The 17,078-nt window shown below is 39.5% G+C and overlaps 4 protein-coding genes across 8 annotated transcripts; 2 read left to right on the top strand and 2 right to left on the bottom strand.

Moving 5' to 3' along the window:
- Window positions 1-34: 34 nt before the first annotated feature.
- Window positions 35-4,657, bottom strand: LOC106746958. 2 transcript variants are annotated; one of them, XM_014624155.1, is made up of 5 exons: window positions 4,621-4,657; window positions 4,090-4,550; window positions 3,798-3,912; window positions 3,357-3,640; window positions 35-2,905 (listed from the first exon to the last, which is right to left on the bottom strand). In XM_014624155.1, the coding sequence occupies exons 2-5, from the start codon at window positions 4,294-4,296 to the stop codon at window positions 2,570-2,572; spliced, it is 942 nt and encodes a 313-aa protein (XP_014479641.1). In that variant the 5' UTR covers window positions 4,297-4,550; window positions 4,621-4,657; the 3' UTR covers window positions 35-2,569. The 2 variants fall into 2 exon arrangements, with proteins under 2 accessions (XP_014479641.1, XP_014479640.1); XM_014624154.1 differs by having other exon boundaries at window positions 4,090-4,630.
- A 223-nt stretch (window positions 4,658-4,880) lies between these two features.
- LOC106746962 (putative cystathionine gamma-lyase 2) lies at window positions 4,881-8,831 on the top strand. Of its 3 annotated transcripts, XM_014624158.1 has the most exons (9): window positions 4,881-4,947; window positions 5,917-6,033; window positions 6,573-6,710; window positions 7,042-7,332; window positions 7,528-7,662; window positions 7,793-7,928; window positions 7,993-8,145; window positions 8,354-8,519; window positions 8,604-8,745. In XM_014624158.1, exons 3-9 carry the CDS (start codon window positions 6,576-6,578, stop codon window positions 8,743-8,745), a joined length of 1,158 nt encoding a protein of 385 aa, XP_014479644.1. In that variant the 5' UTR covers window positions 4,881-4,947; window positions 5,917-6,033; window positions 6,573-6,575. The 3 variants fall into 3 exon arrangements, with proteins under 3 accessions (XP_014479644.1, XP_014479645.1, XP_014479646.1); XM_014624159.1 differs by lacking the exon at window positions 4,881-4,947 and having other exon boundaries at window positions 5,906-6,033; XM_014624160.1 differs by lacking the exons at window positions 4,881-4,947; window positions 5,917-6,033 and having other exon boundaries at window positions 6,576-6,710; window positions 8,604-8,831.
- An 816-nt stretch (window positions 8,832-9,647) lies between these two features.
- Window positions 9,648-13,366, top strand: LOC106746963 (cystathionine gamma-lyase-like). 2 transcript variants are annotated; one of them, XM_014624163.1, is made up of 8 exons: window positions 9,648-9,860; window positions 10,391-10,528; window positions 10,752-11,039; window positions 11,178-11,312; window positions 11,411-11,546; window positions 11,615-11,767; window positions 11,920-12,085; window positions 12,310-13,366. In XM_014624163.1, the coding sequence occupies exons 2-8, from the start codon at window positions 10,394-10,396 to the stop codon at window positions 12,449-12,451; spliced, it is 1,155 nt and encodes a 384-aa protein (XP_014479649.1). In that variant the 5' UTR covers window positions 9,648-9,860; window positions 10,391-10,393; the 3' UTR covers window positions 12,452-13,366. The 2 variants fall into 2 exon arrangements, with proteins under 2 accessions (XP_014479649.1, XP_014479648.1); XM_014624162.1 differs by having other exon boundaries at window positions 9,649-9,856.
- Window positions 13,240-16,630, bottom strand: LOC106746964 (solute carrier family 35 member E2-like). The gene is made up of 5 exons (XM_014624164.1): window positions 16,029-16,630; window positions 15,609-15,860; window positions 15,291-15,477; window positions 14,998-15,201; window positions 13,240-14,228 (listed from the first exon to the last, which is right to left on the bottom strand). Exons 1-5 carry the CDS (start codon window positions 16,288-16,290, stop codon window positions 14,036-14,038), a joined length of 1,098 nt encoding a protein of 365 aa, XP_014479650.1. The 5' UTR covers window positions 16,291-16,630; the 3' UTR covers window positions 13,240-14,035.
- Window positions 16,631-17,078: the final 448 nt, after the last annotated feature.

Raw genomic sequence — 17,078 nt, 5'->3', positions numbered from 1 at the left:
ACGTGTACGCTACTTCTACTATAGTGTTTATTACTTTCAACAGATTGCAAGTCGGAGGGAGAAATACGCAAAGTCTTTGTTTCTTTCTACGCTCGGGAATATCGATAAAATTTACGAATATATAATATATGTTTTGCAAGAACAGGAACTTGAATGTTTACTTTTGTACGATACATATACAATATATTCCTTAGATCACATGCAAAATCCTTCCACTAGATTTAGCTCAACAAAGTTTCGAGACTGCTCGATCGCGATATTACGAAACCAAAGGCGGCTATGTAAAGAGATTTCAATCGTTCTTACACATGTCGACGATTTTACGAGAAAAAGACAAAAACGTAACGATAACTTAATTAGTAAAAATAGTTTAATTATCGTAGTTCTCACTTTGTTCTTTCCGTATGAGAGTGAACGAAGTAAACATATATGTGAGTGAAACTCATAGGAGGGATAACTTAACATTTTACAATAAATATTGCAACAAATATCACAAATAATATATAAATATAATTATATAATATATAAATATAAATATTAAACAATAAAATATCGTAACGATGTATGTATCTCTTCGAACGGAGACATTTCGATCGCGTATCGCTCGTCATTAAAAATGCAGAAATGCATTGTCGACATACATTGTATATGTGTGTATATATAAATAATAAAGAGGATAGTCGTTTTTAAATACACGGTTAAATGGAATCATAAAGGAAGCCAATGAAAGCCAAAGTCGTGCGTATTAGTCCGGCTCTACGATAGATGAACTCTTCGATTTGGATCAACTTTTGTAGGTATGTAGAGAGAGACTGTCAATACACGAATAACAGTAATCCCTGTGCCCATTTGCTCTTTAAAAGTATGATGGACCCCAAAAGCCAAAAGGACGCTTTTATTTTTTCACAACACCTATTGTAGAGATCCCGCACTTAGAGCGCCTCCATCGACAACCGAAATCCGAAATCAGTCTGAAATGTTCGATATATGCCTATGAATTTCGGATTTGTCTATCAATACGTAACTCGTTAGCACTTGTGCAATTCAGACTCTCATTAGTTTTCGTTACATTTGACCAACATACATACATACATACATACATACATACATACATACATACATACATACATACATATATAATGTATGTGGGTATATATATATATATACACTTGATAATATATCGTTTTACACGCTATAAACAAGTTCTAAGATACGATATGACGTTTTATCAAAATCTCGAAAAGATTCGAAATGCGTGTATATATAAAATATATGTCCAATGTAATTACATATTCTGTATATATCGCAATCTCTGCGAAAGAGACAAAGGGAGGGAAAGAGAGAAAAAGAAAAAAGCCGCTACCGTGACTCTCGCATATAATGCGTGTAAATTCGAGATACAGGGTCGCTATGTAAATTTCAAGCGGCAAAGCAACACGCCGGAAACAAGGAAACCGTGAACGCAATTATACCTAATTCACTAATAGCTTGTTAATCAAGCAGTAATCAAATGCAAAACTGGAAAGCTTCTCGCTGGAATTTCGCGAACGGTCCTTCGCGAGACAGAGACAGACGATATGCGTACGAATATATTGGTATAATACAATACAAAATATTTTTTTTTTCTTATATAACATTCTCACATAGCAGATTTGAAATTTGACTAATATATCACGACGTGTATAAACCCTTCGACTATCTCCGCAACTTTGTGTGTTGTACTATCGTCCTTTCGACCCTCGGATGGTTCGTCGAGAAACGATAAGAATAATGAAAACCGAGCGACATTTTGATTATGTATACCTATATTGTCGTCGAAAAGGTTCTCGCGTTTCTGTTTCTGTTCACGAGTTTGAACTTTCGTTGTACGGCAAAATTACATCTCGGTATGTATGTGTAATTTAAATACACGTGTACAAATCATGTCTCTTGCGGACATCGTAAACGAGGCGAAAAGTGATTCCGCGCGATCGGGAGATCGATATATTTTAAAAGTCATCAATATCTCTTCCTCGAGATATATATACACACATGGGAAATTATAATAGATCAGTCTGAAATATAATATGTTAACGTAAATTCCTCTAAAAGCTCGATATCTGCAAACATCTCGTCAAAGTTCGGAAACTTCGTATTGCTGAATATTAGTTTTTGTCTTATCCTCTTATATTTATCACTTCATGTTGTACGTTAATACAGCACATGTAATATTAACATATAACATACACGTTAACATTATATTTATATTTTGTCAATGATCATACGATCGTTGAATAAATTGGCGTTCGCTACTTTGTACGAAGAAAGGAAAAAAAGAAATCAGAACAGTTTGATTTTCCCTATGACATTACTGTGAAACGCAATGCGATTTTTTCAGCGTGTGATTGCTATGTGAACTTAAGTAATATTCACAGTAACGTGTCTTTCTTATATATATATATAAATCATTACACTGTTGCGTTACGCTGAGACTTCCAGGACGCGATCTTATCAATCGCGTCTCGTTGAATCCTGAGCGAAACAACGTCGCGATTTAAACATCGAATATCGAAATATAGTTTCGTTTCGGTTAAAACTTACGGTCGACATCGGGCGACAGAATGTATTTGGATGGCGTCTCCTTGCTGTACAACGACTTCTTGTACACCGTGACCTTGTACAACGTGACCGTCGATGAGCTCGACTTTTTGATCGGAGTGTTTCCCTTCACGCACTTCAAGTACCCTATCAACATGCACACCCACAATAAGAGCATCGCAATCATAGTGAGCCCCACTAAGGAGTAAGCGAAGTAAGGTACTATTCTGAAGTGCTCCGAGGCGCAGTGAAGACAGTCGGATTCGGACATGGCTACTGCTAGCTCGGTTTCGCCGGAATAGTCGGATGACAAAGCGTCGTCAACGGTCTACGGTTCCATTAATTGAATTGTAACATTCATATTTCTGATGTGTGCCTTCATGTTTCGTATTTATCAGAACAATTTTTATGTTACGTATCGCCTCACCATCAACATGTGATTAACACTTAGACTGCCACGCCACTCGTGTATGGGTAATGGTTTAACAATAACTGAAATAGGAGTAATTTTTTGAGCCATTCTATGAGCGATACTGGATGACTATATCTGAATTTACTAAATCAGTATATTAAGAATTTGTATTTAGATAATATAAAGGATACAGAATACATACAGAAAAATAGAAGTAGTAGATACCAAAGTCTTTTCGTTGAACACATGGTTTGGTTTTGTATTTTGACTGTGTGTATACGCGCATTGCGACTTTGAATCTCACGGGCTTCACGCTCGAAACCAGCTGAGCAGTCTAAATGTTAAAGGAAACACGTTTAATGCTCACCCCAGCATCCATCGGTACAGTCTTAACATGCGTCTGTGGCAACTTGAAGCCATCCGAGTCCCACCACCTGGGTAGCAGCTCTTTCCGTAATCCAGGGTCGGTCAGTATATCGTTATCCGGGATATCGGGTGACATTAGTAAGAGATTCGAGTCTATTCCATCCTCCATGCATATGGCGATGGAAAATAGAGCCAGCAGGTCAGACACTCGTTGCTTGGCCATGAAATCGCAACCAGTGCCGCAAGCGTAGCGATCCTGTAGCTCCGTGTAAGCTTCCGTACATGCTATAAGTGGTACAAAGTCACAGTTAAATATTATAACACGTGACATTGAGATTTGTGAATAATGTTATTGGCAGGAAAAGAGAGAATAACAAAAGAGATTTTATACAAGGAATACAAAGATATTTCTGAAAATCGACAAACTTATAAAGAAACATACAGGCCTCACAGGCATCCCTGGTGCCGTTCAAACTGTTCGGCTCCAACCCGTAGCGTAAGTCGACCAGATTGAAGAATCTGCAGCCCCGCTGACAACACGATTTCACATATATGCTCTGAAACGAATAATTATACAGACATAAATATAAAATTAGAACGGGACGGAATACGGTGAAATTAAAACATAACGCAAGATTAGAATACGATGAAAGATCATGTACGAAATTGTGTTCAACAAATATGAATGTACAGTGCAGAATTCAGCTTCAGTTGGGGGAAGCGGACACACGTACATTGGCGAAAGCGGGGGTTGCCCTCTCGCACAAACTGATACAGGGGTCTTTGCGACCGAACGCGTTGTAAGACGTATCCCGCACAGTGGCGTTAGCCGAGAACGAGGCCCCGTTTGGGCCCGCGTACGGGGGTAAGGAAAGGCCGTGAGTCGGCTCTACGATCAATGACATCAGCAACGCGACGATGATCTCCGTGTTGTCTCTCATTCTCAGAGCTGAGATTCAATCCTCCTTCTTTTTACTTTCTCTCCGAGATTTCCTCCCCGGGAGGCGACTCCGCCGGCTGTCGAAGAGTACGAAAGACGGGTCGTTCTCACTATTCTCCCATGTATCTCGTCGCACCCCCGAGATATTCACGGATTTTAAATCTTCACCGGGCGCAGCTTCACCGCCTCCGACACCGCGTTGTCGAGATTATCCGCGCGGATGCGATTCCGATATTTGATAGGCGAGCGAATAATCTGGAATAATCAGGCGAATATCGATTCGATTACGGTGAAAACGCATCGCTACGCCAGCTGTTCGCTCTACCTGCACTATCTCTGCGCGCGAAATGAGACAGCCGCGCATTTTGATCGCGACCGGCAGAGACGGGAGTAACAGAGTGCAGAAATACAGTTCGGACGGGCAGGCCTGCTATTGGCTTGCGTCCGCTATGATCGGGATAAATTAGCCAATGAGATAGTCGCGATACATTGATTGGAGACGGCCTTCAGTGAGCCTAATTTAAATTTGAAAATCGAATGTATAAATGTTCAGTGGCACTTGATGTGTCCGAAGTGAAGTGTATATTCCCATTTGAAAGCGGTGCTCTGGAGATCTTCGGTTAATAGAAATTTAAGTCCGCTCAAATTAGAGGTTCGGATAGTCCAAATATAGAAATCAACGTCGATTCGATGAGTCGCTAAATATTTTATATTACGATGTAACGAAATGAGAATTTCCAAATACTAACATCGAGATTATGAATCAAGCTTGGGAAAGAGATTCACGCTTTTTGTGCCTCAATTAAAGCTTTAGAATATAAATCTCAGAAGTAATCTTTGCAATCTGTAGTTACAATAATTGAGACGATGATATGAAATAAGACCGATAAAATAAGAGAGTCAACTCAGCTGAAGATACTAAGGCGTTGCAAATAATTAAGTCATGCAACTCACGAGGATACAATATAGTCGCGACTTCGACTGTAATTTTATCGCTTGCTCACGTTCCATAACATATTTCGTAACATTCGTTATGTCAAGACGAAATATGTGATTTAGTTCGACATAATCAACAAATCGATAATTAGTGGATCAACAATGATCGAAGCATTTAGTGCCAAAGTAATAAATAAAAGAAAATAAGAAATAAAAATTTTAAAAATTAATAAAAAATTTATTTTTACCCAAGTAGAACAGAATATGACGTCGAGATAACGAGAAAATGATTATAAAATTCATTTCTCGATCATTTTTCCATTGTTTCAACGTTATTTTTACGTCATCATCATTTTCTTCATGTTATTATCATGTCCTATCTGAGTAGGAATCTTAGCTTTTTTTTTTCAATTTTGTCGTTCTACTGAGGAAATAGAAAAATGATGGGACGAGCGAATACGCAAAGATTCGCAAAGAAAAAAAAAGTTGCGATAAACCTAGTCCCATTAACACGCGCGACTCCTGATATGTCATGATGTAACGTTGTTGCAGAATGCGCTATATTTAGTAAGTTACACGTGTTGTCGTTTTATGCTCTCCCTTTTTCACTTATCGCAAGCCGCGCTCTATCAGTGTTTATTAATATTGGTTGAGATCTCGTACTTATAAATTATCGCCAATGCAGCCGTGCCACTTCAGCTGATGTCGCCGAGCGAAATCGACACACAAATCAAAGCTAAATAGCGTCGGTGAGGCTCTCCAGAAGACTCTTCTTCCCTGCTATTTTAATTAATCACGAACCGTAAGTAAGCAATTTATCTAAAAAAACTAGCAGCTTTTCATGTTTTAAAAAGGGTTTGCAACGTCAATTATCGAAATCTGTAATAAAAAAGTGCCCGTTTAAGTTTTTTAGTCATCTTGACTTTGGTCATTCCAAAGTCATTTTAAGGTCATAGAGACATTGCCATCTGGTATAATTTTTCTGGAAGCCAGAAGTCCAAGCTATCATATTTCAATAAGATCAGGGCAGAATCTACTTTTATCATAGATGAAAAATTTTAAATAGATGAAAAAATGTTTGAAGATAAGTAAATTTGCTATTTCTATATAGGAGCAGAAGAACGAAATGGATTGAAGATTAATTTATACGATACAATTTCCTGCCTCGTACATGTTGCATCGCAAAAATATGCTGCGAATTGCAATTCGATTTCGCGAGTTATCACACGTTGTTCATTCTTTTGTTCATAATGCGATGTTCATTTGAAGTAAGCGTGCACGAAAATGTTGAGTTACTGATCGCAGTAAACCACAACATTGTTTCAATTTTTCATTTAATAGATCATGAGTGCGTACAAAGGCTTTTCTACCAGAGCTATTCACGCTGGTCAAGATCCGAAACAATGGAGTCATTGCTCATTGGTACCTCCTCTTGTAATGTCCACCACCTTTAAACAGGATAGTCCCGATCAGAATAGTGTAAGATATAAATTAGAATTTATTTTTAACTCCACCTAAACTCGGTGATTGATTGATTTCATACTCAGTCAATCAACGTTAATGATAAATAGCGAACACAATTCTACATTCATTTCTATAGTTATTAATAAAATTAGAATTAGAATTAAATCGAATCAAATGCGCGTTTTTTTAAGTAAAATAATCATAAGTTTTGAGGTAATTTTTACTAGAAAATATTCATAAATTATGTTTTTATAAAGTCTTGTGTATAACTTAAAAATAATCTTAGATCTTTTCCTCGGGAAGAACTTGCACAATAAAATTTTACAAGTTATTTTTTATTTTATAGGGCTACGAGTACGGTAGAACTGGCAATCCTACGCGTGACGTGTTAGAAACATGCCTAGCTGCTCTGGAAGGTGGCAAACATGCGGTCACTTATTCCTCTGGTTTAGGAGCGGTGACAGCATTGACAAGTTTAATGAATTCAGGGGACCACCTCATCTTTGGACATGAGCTTTACGGTGGAACCAACCGTTATTTGCAAGATTGCTTACCAAAACAAAACAATATAGACGTTACGTCTGTAGATATGACCAATCCACAAAATGTTATCGACGCTCTGAAACCAAATACTAAGGTCAGAATAAAAATAAGAAAAATATGATTTCGAATTATTTTTAGGAACATTTGAAAATCCTTAACAAGATCTCATTAAATTCTTTGAGTAACACATTCTTTCATGTTATTTGTTTATTTTGTCATATACTATTGTCATCATTTTATCATGTCATTATATTTTGTTTTTATATTGCTTAAATTACTTCGATTACAGATGATATGGTTTGAATCGCCTACGAATCCCGCGCTGAAAGTCGTAGATATCAAGGCCATCGTTGACGGTGTAAAATCTCGTCGATCAGACGTTATAATAATTATCGACAATACATTTTTGACGTGTTACTATCAAGTAAGTGATCACATGATATCGATAGAAATATCAATATGAATTCGGTTTCGGTTGTCGATCTTCCGACGTTTATTGGAAATATATGTATTAACATGTGATAATAGACAGATGTGCTTTATTCTGAAAATAGAAACCACTGGATCTCGGAGTTGACATAGTTATGTATTCCTTGTCAAAATACATGAACGGTTATTCGGACATAATAATGGGCGCCGGGATTACACGGCGGGACGATCTCGGGGAAAGAATGCGATACTTGCAAAATGGTGAGTCTGCGCAAATTTCCTCAAATTACATTCGGTATCTTACATCTGCGTTCTTTGAGTCTAGCAATGGGAATAGTGCCGTCCCCCTACGACTGCAGTATGGTGAATCGAGGCTTAAAAACGCTCGAGATCAGAATGAAGGAGCACATGAGGAACGGCCTTACCGTGGCGAAATTTCTGCAGGCCCATCCTAAAGTGGAGAAAGTGCTCCATCCGTGTACGTGTTGATTATTCCTCGCTTTATCTTGATGATATAAGATGATCGTCCTTAAGATGACAACGATATGCGGTAGGGTGTTTAACAAAGTCTGACTGACTTATCAAATGCCCTTCGTATAACTATTCGTCCATTGCAACGTTACCGATTATCGTTTGCATCATCGAGCCGCAACGAGCCGGTGATAAGACATGTCCTTGTGTTGCAGATCTTCCGTCGCATCCGCAACACGAAGTCGCGCTTAAACAATCGACCGGTCACAGCGGAATGGTTTCTTTCTATCTGAAGGGCGATCCTACGAAGTTCGTGAATGCACTGAAGATCTTCACTCTAGCCGGGTCACTGGGCGGTCCTCAGTCATTAGTTGAAATACCGTAAGAATAAATAATCGTTTAATATTGCATATTGAGAATCTTACAATGTATTATGTACTGACAGGTGTTTTTATATTCATACAGTTTCAACTTGTCGCACGGCTCCATACCTCTGAAAACGCGATACGCATTAGGTATCACCGAGAAGTTGATTCGAGTATCCGTCGGCCTCGAAATGGAGCAGGATCTCATAGCCGACCTCCAGCAAGCACTGAATGTTTGTTAATGAATCTGAGTCGCTTAAATAGCAGCACGAATAATAATAATAGTGTATGTTCTGCATCATATTTACATATGTGAACACCTTTCGTATAGATGCTTTATTTTTATCGAACATTACAATCCACAATTCTTCTACTCACATTTAGAAACCATTTCAAAGTACCGACAAATACTGAAGTAAATTAGTACAAAAAAAAAAACTCGCATAAGTGTCGTCCGATAAAAGTTACTTCTCAGCCGATCAAATGATTTCTAAGCCTAACTTTTAGAAACGAACTCCTGCATTTTTCATGTTTCCACTGTGACTTGAGGATGCAAAACACTCTGAAGTGTGTATTTTGCAACCAGCTGTTGCATTAATCGAGCGATAAGACGATGGTATTAAATGAAAACTGATAAGATAGAAAAATGTCAATTTGCCGAGTAAGATATTAAGCCAGATCCAAATAAGCCAGTCGCAAAATTAACGAGGATACACCACTGTCACGGCTTTTCTGGGCGATTTTATCGCTCGTTGATGTTCATAAATAAGATACCTCGCAAAAATTCGACAAAATTCGCTTCGTCAAAAGGAAATATACGATCCAGTTTTTGTGCACAATCAGCATTCGAGTGTCAAACAAGTATAATTAATAGACCGATAATCAAAATAATTGACACTCGGGGGAACGAAGAAGAATTCTTTAAGAATTTTTATATCTTCCTTCTTCTATTTTATCGATATCGTATTGGCTTCGCCGCGAAGACAAACAAGCGATAGAACGAGCGGATCACGCGAGAAATTATTTAAAAATCACGATAGCCCGCGTATCGTCGATACGCGCGCGCGACACATGTTGCGATATATATCGATACAACGTTACATAAGTGCGCTTAACGCACGTTACACGTCGCTCCGCGCACCCTCCTTCATTTATCGCAAAGCCATGCGCGTGTCCATCGACGTCACTTGACGTGCGCTTATAAATTGTACTCGCAGGTACCGTTGAGACAGTTCGGTCGGCGCCGCCCAGCGAGATCGACATAGGTGCTGCCTGAGCGTATCATCGGCGAAGCTTTCGAGAAGACTCTTCTCCTCTCCGTTAGTTCATCATCGGTCAAGGTCGCTTCAAATCGTAAGTCAGTATTCTGCCAAAAAAAGGGACACCTGCACCTTCGTCCGTTGCACTCTCTGCACTGTAAATCTAACGAAGATGCGCGGGAAAATAGAAACAGCAGCAAACAAAAAAAGCCGAAAACGAAGTGACCGAAACAACTTCGTATTTTAATTGCCGACATTAGACGTCAATTCGGAAAAAACGTAAAAACGTGGTGGACGAGTGATTTGGTTCCAGGGAAAAAATGTCGTTTTTTTTATTTTACTGTTGTGTTTACATTATTATTAATGAAATGTTTTTTTTTTTAGTCTATCATTTCTCGATCGAAACTCGAAATAATTTCGCGAACTTCTTGTCGTTAAAGATTACTTTATCTTTTCCTTCTTCACGTTGCATTGCAGAAATGATTAACGCCGCATATTATGATTTGATTTCAAGTTACCATATGTTGCTCGTTTTCTCGTTTGTAATATTTGAAATAAGGCTGCGAAAAACCATTGAATTATTAATTGCGGTAAAGCAAAGCACAGCATCGTTCATTTTTTCGAACAGGTCATGTGTGCGTACAAGGGCTTTTCCACCAAGGCTATTCACGCTGGACAAGATCCGGAACAATGGAGTCATTGCGCACTGGTACCTCCTCTGGTGATGTCTACTACTTTTAAACAAGATGCTCCTGGTCAGCATAGAGTAAGTTAAATGATTAGGAAAGTCTTGCAGCAATTTAGTTATTAACTCCACTTATAGTCCAGTTCTTGATTGACAACAGTCATTCTTTCCATTTGCCCGGGGAAAAAAAAGATCATACATAAAATTTTCTTGGATATAACTTGAAATTAAGTTTCGTAATCTTAGAACTTCCTCGGAGAAAACTTGCACAATGAAATTCTAAGAGTTATTTTCGAATTTACAGGGCTACGAATATGGTAGAAGCGGCAATCCTACACGTAATACGTTAGAAACATGTCTGGCTACTCTGGAAAGTGGCAAACATGCTGTCACTTATTCCTCTGGTTTAGGAGCAACAACAGCAGTGACAAGCTTAATGGGCTCAGGAGATCATCTTGTCTCTGGAGATGATATTTACGGTGGTACCAACCGTTACTTCCAGAACTGCTTGATTAAACAAAACGTGGGTGTCACATTTGTAGACATGACCAATCCGCAAAATGCTATCGACGCTATAAAACCGAATACCAAGGTAAGATTAAAAATAAAAGCAAGTTATCGCATTTTAAGTTATTTACAATTAATTTTTAAAATCTTTAACAATGTTGCTTCAAGGGCCACTCGCACCAACTCCGTTTTGTTTTTACATTGTAAGTTACTTCAATTACAGATGATATGGATTGAAACGCCTACGAATCCCTTGCTAAAAGTTATAGATATTAAAGCCGTCGTTGACGGTGTTAAGTCTCGCCGATCGGACATCGTAATAATTGTCGATAACACATTCTTGACATGTTACTTCCAAGTAAGTACAAAACATAATCCTATAATCCTAAGAAAGATATCGCTATGTATATTAATTATAACGGATACGATAACGGATGTACTTTACTTTGCAAACAGAAACCACTGGATCTCGGTGTTGACGTAGTTGTATATTCCTTGACAAAATACATGAACGGTCATTCGGACGTTATAATGGGCGCCGCGATCACACGGCGGGACGATCTCGCGGAAAGAATGCGATACTTGCAAAATGGTGAGTCTACGTAAATTTCTCCGAACTACGTCCGATATTTCACAATACAATACATTCTTTGAATCCAGCAATGGGAATTGTGCCGTCTCCCTACGACTGCAGCATGGTCAATCGAAGTTTAAAAACGCTCGAAATCCGAATGAAGGAGCACATGAAGAACGGCCTAGCCGTGGCGAAATTTCTGCAGACTCACCCTAAAGTGGAGAAAGTGCTCCATCCTTGTACGTATTGATTGTCGCTTGCCTCTCATCTCGCGTTTTTAAAATAGTAACGAGTCTAAATCCTGATCTACTAAGATTCGTTTGTTGCGTCGCTACTAATTAACGATTGCGTTGTCAACGTGTCAATGATAAGACAAATCTTTATGTCGCAGACCTACCGTCACACCCGCAGCACGAACTCGCGCTCAAGCAATCAACCGGTCACAGTGGGATGGTTACTTTTTATCTGAAAAGTGACCCAACGAAGTTCTTAAAGGCACTGAAAATATTCTCCTTAGCCGAGTCATTAGGCGGTTACGAGTCACTGGTTGAAATACCGTAAGCATACACAATTCATATTAATATTGCGCATTAACATTTTACCGCACAGAAGCCTATTTGTTAAGTTTCGTATACTTGATCTCAATATGTGAACATTTGTTTGTCGACTGTGTGTTTCGAACAGCATCGAGAAAAAATGTTCAAACCATATTGAAAGCAAGGTAGTGTTGAGAGTTTCACGATGCTTATTATTACACACGAGTTCTTTCTTTCTCATATAGGTTTATCATGACGCACGCATCCGTACCCTTAGAAATGCGAAACACGTTGGGCATTACCGATAAGATGATTCGACTCTCGGTTGGAATTGAAACGGAACAGGATCTCATAGCCGATCTCCAACAAGCACTAGATACTTGCTAATGAATTTAATATGAAATTATTTCAATTAGTAGCATAAATAATAACGATACACAGGATGGGGCAATGACTTTGTCCATCTGGAATATTTCCGCGAATATTTTTAGAAATGTGAAAATATTTTTATTATGAAACTTGTGTATGTTATCAAGAGGATCATAATATACACCTAAGAGAATGATTCTTAAAAGAAATATATTTTGTTAAATATTTATATCCTTATAATTGTCAAATATATGTTTCTTTAATTATTGTAGCATGTGTTGTGATCAGTCCGGAAGTAATAAGAAGTGCTTCAGGAATTGGATGATTTCAATGTTGTATCGATATAGACGGACATCACTTCGACAACACTTCTTATAACGTAAGAATCATTGCTTTACTCCTTTATTTAATGCCGAACGAACGATTTTGTACTATAAGTCTTTGAAATCGTTTGAGCATCCACTATTGCATTAAAAACGAAAAAAAGTATAGCATGTTATTTAAAAGACGGAGGTGACCTTGAAATCTCCGAAGTGCTTTCATCCACAAAATTATTACTAATGTATTATGGCTCTCTTGATATCGTACATATATAATTTTCGTACTTAAAATATTTTCATATCTCTAAGAATAACGGAAATATTCCAGATGTGTGACAGAGCGTCCAACTCTATACATCTTAATTAATATGTATTACTTTAATGGATAATTCGACTCAAACTTCAGCATTGTTGCACACTTTTATACGGCGATATAAATGCGCGAGCGACGCAATGAGGACCGCCTTTGATACAGACACAAAAGTATTAATAGGTACAAAGAGACTTTATTTTTATAAAACATTTTTACATTCCATAATTCTCGGATTCACATTAGGAACAGTAAGTATTACCTGTATAATGTACAGCAATAGATACTTTTTGACACATGTAATCACTTGTCTTAATCTCTCGGTTTTTATTCCGGTTTTCCCGCGAACTGTCAGAGTCCCGAAATAGCAACGAATCCGGTTTCTAAAGCGCCGATGAATTAGCCTCGAAAGTGCCATTTGGTTACTAATACATTGCACAGACTGCGAGAGATGAAGAACCGAGTGCTTCAGGTCGGAGATCGCGAGCGGAAGTTAACACAATCGACATTCAATCAACAATACAGACAATTTTCACCGGTTACACTTTCAGTCAATTCTCGCGTCTTTCGCTAATACTTTACCGTTCCGCGCTGAATGAAATACTGCCGTATAAAAACCGGGCGGTTTGTACTACCAATGCAATACGCAATACATTTGGTGTTGCGACACGTTTCTCCTTCTGCTCGTATGCGGTGCCTCGAAGAGAAGAGTCGGACGGCTGAAACATCCGCGCACGTTTAGTCGAACTCGGAAATTCGACTTGAGAGAGCGATCGACGTCACTGTGAATCTTAATGAATATCAAATATTTCTGAATCTTGAATGAATACGAAATATTGATGAAAGAACACACACGCATTATAATGACATGAGAGACGTAATCGAGGGAGATTACACATTTCGGGCGTCGGCTCTTCCTCTCCGAGGCTACGGACGTAGGATTTCTCCTGGTCCTATTTCGAAACAATTGTCCTACTGCAGATTGATCTTCGACGAGTGTCGTAACTTCGTTCTGCTTATCCTGTCGTATTCCTGCGCCCGATTGTACAACAACACGCCCGCTATCACCGCCGAGGTGCCGAGTGCCGATAATCCCGTCACTGGGTTGTTGAACAACAAGACTGAGAGCCATATCAGGAAAGCTCTCTTTGCGGTATTCGCAACGCTGGAATATGCAGACACATCGTATACGGCAGTCATGGAAGTGACATGCTTTTTTTTTTTAACACTGCGGTCCGCCGATTATCTAATATCGTCACGCGAAATTCGATGACGTTGCCGAATAGTTCGCCGATGATACAGCGATGTCGCGATATGAGAACATCAATATTAACGATATATACATATGTATAATTGAGAGTAAATATGTGGAGGGAAGCAAAAATGAAACGTACTTGGTAACGTCAAAAAAATCGAAACAATGGAAAGGGTTACAGTCAAGTGTTATCAAGTGACGAATATAATTATGGACGACATAATTGAAGATCTTTCATCAGACGATTACATTAATTGCATCGTCAGAAGATATACAGAATTTCTTACAGTCAATTGTAATATAGGCAATACTCAAAATAGTCTGCCATATATTTTATATGGAAATCTCAAAAAGCGATATTTGTGGCTTCAACAGATTAGCATGCTTGCACTTTTCTCGGTTAGAAAAAAAACTACCATCTTTGACTGTCCGAAACAAATGAGTACAAATGCAAAAGTTTCAATTTATTACGTTCATTATGGTAAAAGCATGAACTTGACGATTGAAAAAACCAGTGTGCTTGAATTTTCACAAGTCCTATTATATCGGTATTTATTTACGGTCGAAAAAGTGCGGCTGTGAATGGTAGGCTCTTAGTTTGCTCAGAGAGACAATTTGATACGGAGTGCGGACTGCAAAGTGTTAATTTATACGCGCGAAGGAAGAAGAGACGGCGTACCTGTGCGTCACCGGACTGATATAGTCCATAAGTACGTAAGCGGTGATACTCTGAAAGTGGAAGAACACCCCGTTGAGAAGGAATGCCGCGAATAACTTAAAACTCAGGGAATGTTCCAGCGTTGGTAAATCCACCAACAGTATCGACACCGGTATTTGTACCACAATTGACGCTAAACTGGTATAAAACTGCAACTCCGCCGGTCTGAAAGGTAACAGGGACGTTCTCGCTTCTTGCTTTTTACAGTAGTCTACGACGTAATTTTACGCCACGCGTTGGATGTCGTTACTCACGTGTATTTAAAGTTGTCACCACTGATCAACATTTTCGAGTAGACGTTTTGCAAACATTCAGTCAGGTTCGTCGCCATAGCGGCGATGAAACCTCTGAGATCAAAACTGATTTCATTGATGGAACACAGGGCCAGTCCACCCATTACAGGTATCAATGATAAATTTACATACAATCCTGTATGTTCCCCTGTAAAGAAAAATACAACCTCAAGTATTACCAGTTACTACAATTGTGTGATTAACTATCTACGATTACAGAGCCAAATCTTTTTTGTACTGAACACAAAAACGCTTACTTAACGCAAGAACGCGTCTTACCTAATAAATACCTGCTGATGAGGACGGTGAAAAGTGGTGCGCTACTCTTTATGGTTTCTGTGAAACTTACGGCTACATAATTTAACGACACTAAACCTAGGACTACCGTTGCAAATCTCGTGCATCCCACCAGTGTCATGTGTTTGTAGAATCCGGGGGGTCTCATTAATCTTGAGCTCGCCTTGTACATGCCGCAGGGAAAGTACATTTGTATCAACCCGCAGATCGCGGTCATTAACATCTGGCAAGCGCCTGTTTCACAACAAATATCCTCCTCAAGTAATTCATATATATTTCTTTATTTACATATATATTATGATTTCTTTTCACCGCGTGGATAACACTCTACTTGATGCATTTAAAGCGGTGAAATTATTCGTAAAGCTTGAAGGTAAATCCTCCAAGATAGCGCTGGCTTACCTAAGATAGTAGGATTACCCTCCATGTAAGACAGTATGTATTTGTTTAGGAACAGGGTGCACCCGCTGAAGACGTACCACAGTGTAAGAAAGAGCAGGGCCCGGGGGTTGAGCAGGCCGCCCTTAGTGTCGCTCGTCAGTACGATCACATCCTCGCGCGTTCGCTTCGCGTGTTCCGCGTACTGCGGCTTCGTCGGCTGCGCGTCCTCCGGGTCACGGCCGGCGGTTGGCGGGTAGCTGATGCGCACGGAGTAATTATCCATCGCGCTCTCTCTCTCGCTCGTGGAAGCACGAGCCTGTCACGACGTCATTACGTACAGCCTGTCGGTGAAGTAATCACATTTTTACTCGCGCCGCTATCTCTCACTCTCTCCCGAGCCGCCGAGCGAGCCTTCCCTTTCGTTTGCCACGCGTTAGAGGTTAAGTTCGCCTCCCAGCCGGGCGACTAATCGCGGTCGCAATTATCCGTTCGCACATGACGATAAGCGACAGCGAAATCATCGTCGTTGCGTCCCCGCCTCGCGCCTGTCAGCCGACGTAACGTCGTCGCGGCATATCTACCTCGAACCGCGGCGGTGTGTCGCGGGACTGACCGGCGCGCATTATACCATAGATAATAACGCCGCTCCGTTGGAAAAACAGCGAGATTATCGTCGAAGCGAGCGAGCGATCGCCCCGCCGCGCTCCGTTCGAAGTGACATTGCGCGTCGGTGCGATCTCCCTTGTTACTTAGAAGATGGAAAGGAATTCCACCTGTCTCTCTGTAGGACGGCATGTAAATGTCCTCTATGTAAATAGTAATGCTTGTATATCTAATTGCAAGATCACAAGTGGTACGTGTGCATTTTTTTTCTACCCGAGTAGAACGGCTAATTCGGTCGTATATTTGTCGAGTGCACCCGATAACATACGTTTTAGCCTCGTTGCGTTAATCGATGTTGTTAGCAAATCCAAATGAGTCGCGATAACTAAAGCCTGAGATAGCCTTGTTATCACATTTTATTACTTAAAGCAAAATAGGGCTACTGGCTTACCACATATATCGTAGATC

Source organism: Dinoponera quadriceps, unplaced genomic scaffold (assembly GCF_001313825.1).
Source record: "Dinoponera quadriceps isolate SergipeBrazil2010 unplaced genomic scaffold, ASM131382v1 scaffold1846, whole genome shotgun sequence".
NCBI classification, from domain to species: domain Eukaryota; kingdom Metazoa; phylum Arthropoda; class Insecta; order Hymenoptera; family Formicidae; genus Dinoponera; species Dinoponera quadriceps.
The sequence above is the reverse complement of the archived record's forward strand: the minus strand, read 5'-3'. Positions and strand labels throughout refer to the sequence as shown.

Excerpts from the sequence above, each read along its gene's own strand:
- LOC106746958 (XM_014624155.1), bottom strand. The coding sequence starts at position 4,296 with ATGAGAGACAACACGGAGATCATCGTCGCGTTGCTGATGTCATTGATC. Across the intron at positions 3,913-4,089 it reads CAACCCCCGCTTTCGCCAAT|AGCATATATGTGAAATCGTG; the intron begins GTACGTGTGTCC and ends TATTCGTTTCAG. Across the intron at positions 3,641-3,797 it reads CAGGGATGCCTGTGAGGCCT|CATGTACGGAAGCTTACACG; the intron begins GTATGTTTCTTT and ends TACCACTTATAG.
- LOC106746962 (XM_014624160.1), top strand. The coding sequence starts at position 6,576 with ATGAGTGCGTACAAAGGCTTTTCTACCAGAGCTATTCACGCTGGTCAA. Across the intron at positions 6,711-7,041 it reads ATAGTCCCGATCAGAATAGT|GGCTACGAGTACGGTAGAAC; the intron begins GTAAGATATAAA and ends TTTATTTTATAG. Across the intron at positions 7,929-7,992 it reads AATGCGATACTTGCAAAATG|CAATGGGAATAGTGCCGTCC; the intron begins GTGAGTCTGCGC and ends CTTTGAGTCTAG.
- LOC106746963 (XM_014624163.1), top strand. The coding sequence starts at position 10,394 with ATGTGTGCGTACAAGGGCTTTTCCACCAAGGCTATTCACGCTGGACAA. Across the intron at positions 11,040-11,177 it reads CTATAAAACCGAATACCAAG|ATGATATGGATTGAAACGCC; the intron begins GTAAGATTAAAA and ends CTTCAATTACAG. Across the intron at positions 11,547-11,614 it reads AATGCGATACTTGCAAAATG|CAATGGGAATTGTGCCGTCT; the intron begins GTGAGTCTACGT and ends CTTTGAATCCAG.
- LOC106746964 (XM_014624164.1), bottom strand. The coding sequence starts at position 16,290 with ATGGATAATTACTCCGTGCGCATCAGCTACCCGCCAACCGCCGGCCGT. Across the intron at positions 15,861-16,028 it reads GGGTAATCCTACTATCTTAG|GCGCTTGCCAGATGTTAATG; the intron begins GTAAGCCAGCGC and ends GTTGTGAAACAG. Across the intron at positions 15,478-15,608 it reads CATCAGCAGGTATTTATTAG|GGGAACATACAGGATTGTAT; the intron begins GTAAGACGCGTT and ends TTTTCTTTACAG.